This window comes from Aphelocoma coerulescens, chromosome 2, assembly GCF_041296385.1.
Source record: "Aphelocoma coerulescens isolate FSJ_1873_10779 chromosome 2, UR_Acoe_1.0, whole genome shotgun sequence".
In the NCBI taxonomy this organism is placed as follows: Eukaryota; Metazoa; Chordata; class Aves; order Passeriformes; family Corvidae; genus Aphelocoma; species Aphelocoma coerulescens.
In genome coordinates this window covers 148540739-148543418 of record NC_091015.1, presented here as the reverse complement: position 1 = coordinate 148543418, position 2680 = coordinate 148540739, and the positions used below count along the sequence as shown (strand labels likewise).

Here is a 2680-nt window from a genome sequence, read left to right as displayed (position 1 = left end):
CGCTGATTTCATAACAAAATTATTTTTAGACCCTATTTGGAAACGCCTGACACTTCTAGTCCCGACAGCTACTTGTTCAGATGAATAAACTAAAGCACAAAAAAGTTTATGAAGTTAAGACTGTCGTGTGTCACAGGCAAGAGAAGTGAACTATGAACACTATTAGGCAGCGTATCTTTCAACTAAAAGCCTTCAGCACACCTGTTTCTCAACACAGAAAACAGCTCAAAAGTGTTATTAAAGCCCCTCAAACGGCAAAGGCGAGTGTGCGCCTATGGTGTGGGTGCAGAGCGAGCCCCGGAGGGACACGAGCGGCGCGGGCGGCCGCGGGGCCCGGGGGAGCAGCGGGGCCGGGGCCGGCGCGGCGCTGCCCACGGGCTCCCCGCGGGAACTTGCTCGTCTTTTCCCGCACACAGTTTCTGCGATCCTCCGGTACTTACTGGAGCCCAGGCTCGGCATGGGTCTGTTCACACGCGCTAGGCGCACAAAGTTGCTCAGTTAGGTAGGGACGGTGTTCGCAGGCTGGTTTGTGTGCTCTCCCGGCGCTAGTTCAACTTGAAAACACATGAGCGATCCCACTCCGAAACACGGAGCAATAGTTTGAACAGACTACGGGGCGGCAGCATGAGCTCCAAAGGAGCGAAAAAAACCGAGACAGTGAGGAGCTTGCTCAACCCTCATCGGAGCAGCTCCCAGCTTTCGTTCGTGTCCCGTTTCTCTCTCCCCCTAATCAGCCTCTCTGCCAAAGTTTCATCATCGGTCCGTACTCCGGACCCCCCTACTGATCCCCACAGCCACCTCTCTCGCGTCTCCCAAGAAAGAGATAAATAAAAGTCTGTTAGAGGGAGCCCCCCTCAGGAAACTTACGTTTGATCTGCCTGGGTTTGCTCTGTTTCCTTCGGGACATGCTGCTCGGCTGCCTCTCCTGCCTTGCTCCAGGTACAGGAGTGGTGCTGGGAGGGGACGGGGGTGGAGGGAGGGTGACAGATCAACAGACGGGATTCATAGAGAAGCCGGCGGCCGCCTTGAGATGCAAAGTCAAATGACAGAAAAACAAGAAGGGTAAGAGTGTGTGCGCGCGTGACGGAGGAAGAGGGGAAGAGAAACGGAGATCGGGGTGGGTGAGACGGAAAGCGAGAATGAGGGGAGAGAGAAGCTGAAAGAGCCGAGGGAGGGAGCAGGGGAAGGAGCGAGGGAGGGAGGGAGAGAAGAAGGGAGGGAGGGAGGGAGAGAGGAGGAAGGAAGAGAGGGAGGGAGGGAGAGAGGGAGGGGAGAGCTTGGCTCCTCGCTCTCTCTCTCCCTCTCCCGCCCGCTCTCTGCCGTTGCCGCGCCACCTCCGCCGCCCGCGCCGCGCTCCGCTCCGACTGACAGGCGGCAGGAGGTGCCGGCGAGGGAGGGGGCGAGGGAGGGGCTTTCCGGGACCGGGGGGGGGGGCGGAAAGAGGGGGGCGTTTGTCCGTCAGGCTTGACGGGCAGTGGCTACTACCAGCGACAAGTCCGCATGCAAATCGCCTCCTGCCTCTGGGGCACGGGCTGTCGAGGCGGGAGGCTTCAATCGTCCCGGCGCTGCCAGGGCTTCTGGTCGCGGGGAGAGCTGCAACTTTCCTGGAAGAGGCACGGCGGGCGAACGGGCGAAGAAAGTCGGTGACAGCAGGCAGCCGGCACGGGTCGCCTCGCCCCGCACAGGGATCCTCCGGCGTGTCCCGGCACAGCCGGTGTCCCCACGCTGCGGCGCGCAGCCTCGGCCTCCGCGCTGCCCGCGGCGGGAGCGAGCGCTTCCTGCCGCGCTGCCCCCAGGCCGAGAGGTCCCGCACGGCCCGAGGCTGGGAGCTCAGAGCAGCTTTCCCACCGCCTCCTCCGGACCGAGGGGTCCCGCTGCGCCTCACAGGTGCCGCCCCGCGCGGGCCGCTCTGCCGCGGCCGGAGCCGGCCCGGAGCCCCGGGCGCTGCCTGAGCCGACGGACGGACGGACGGACGGACGGACGGACGGATGGGCGAGCTGCCAGTGTGCCAGCGTCCTTCCCTTGCGGTTCTCTGGCCGCTTGCACTTAGCTGCGATAGCCTGGGGAGTCCTGGCTGTGCGGCCGTCGCTGTTTGCCCCCCTTCCCCCGCGCCCTCGGGTTTTGACTCGTAGGTGAGCGAGGGCGACAAGCCGGCCGACTGACTCCCTCGGCTTCGTTAGTTTCGCCTTTCTAAGCAGTGATAGTAGTGAACGTTTTTTTCTTGCCTGGTAGAAGCCAACATTTGACGCTCCCACTACTGAAACCAGTTAAGTGTTTTGACATAGCTAAAACTATCAGCGATGCCCATGTTTACAGTCATGTAAATTTTGGACAAAATTTCTCTTGAACGTTCTGTTTTAATGACTTGAATAATGTCATTTCCATATATAGTTATAAGTGACCCACTATGAACAGACTATGCTCTCTGTATCTCAGTGCATTGCCAAGCATTACACCCCCGTTACCCCGTTCTCAGTGTTGTCAAACATTACCTTTTAAAAAATTCTGGGAAAAACCACTATCTACACAAACAAAGGAGCATCAGCCCGATTTCATGGATGCCAAGGAAGGACGTTTGATACTGAAATGTCTTTACTACTGTGCTTCCAGGAATTTCAGATCTGACACATGAATGTAATACAACAGTAAGTGTTCTTAGAGCTTCACTGGCAGGACATGT

General features: G+C 58.5%; 1 protein-coding gene across 3 annotated transcripts in view; it reads right to left on the bottom strand.

Annotated features, from left to right (window-relative positions):
• The window catches only part of ZFPM2 (zinc finger protein, FOG family member 2), a 306084-nt gene extending 304702 nt beyond the window's left edge, over nucleotides 1–1382 (bottom strand). For 2 of the 3 annotated variants that reach the window (XM_069005337.1, XM_069005339.1), the window contains exon 1: nucleotides 868–1328. In XM_069005337.1, coding sequence (XP_068861438.1) covers nucleotides 868–907 — 40 coding nt within the window. In that variant the 5' untranslated portion in view covers nucleotides 908–1328. The other variant, XM_069005338.1, reaches the window with a different exon arrangement.
• Nucleotides 1383–2680: the final 1298 nt, after the last annotated feature.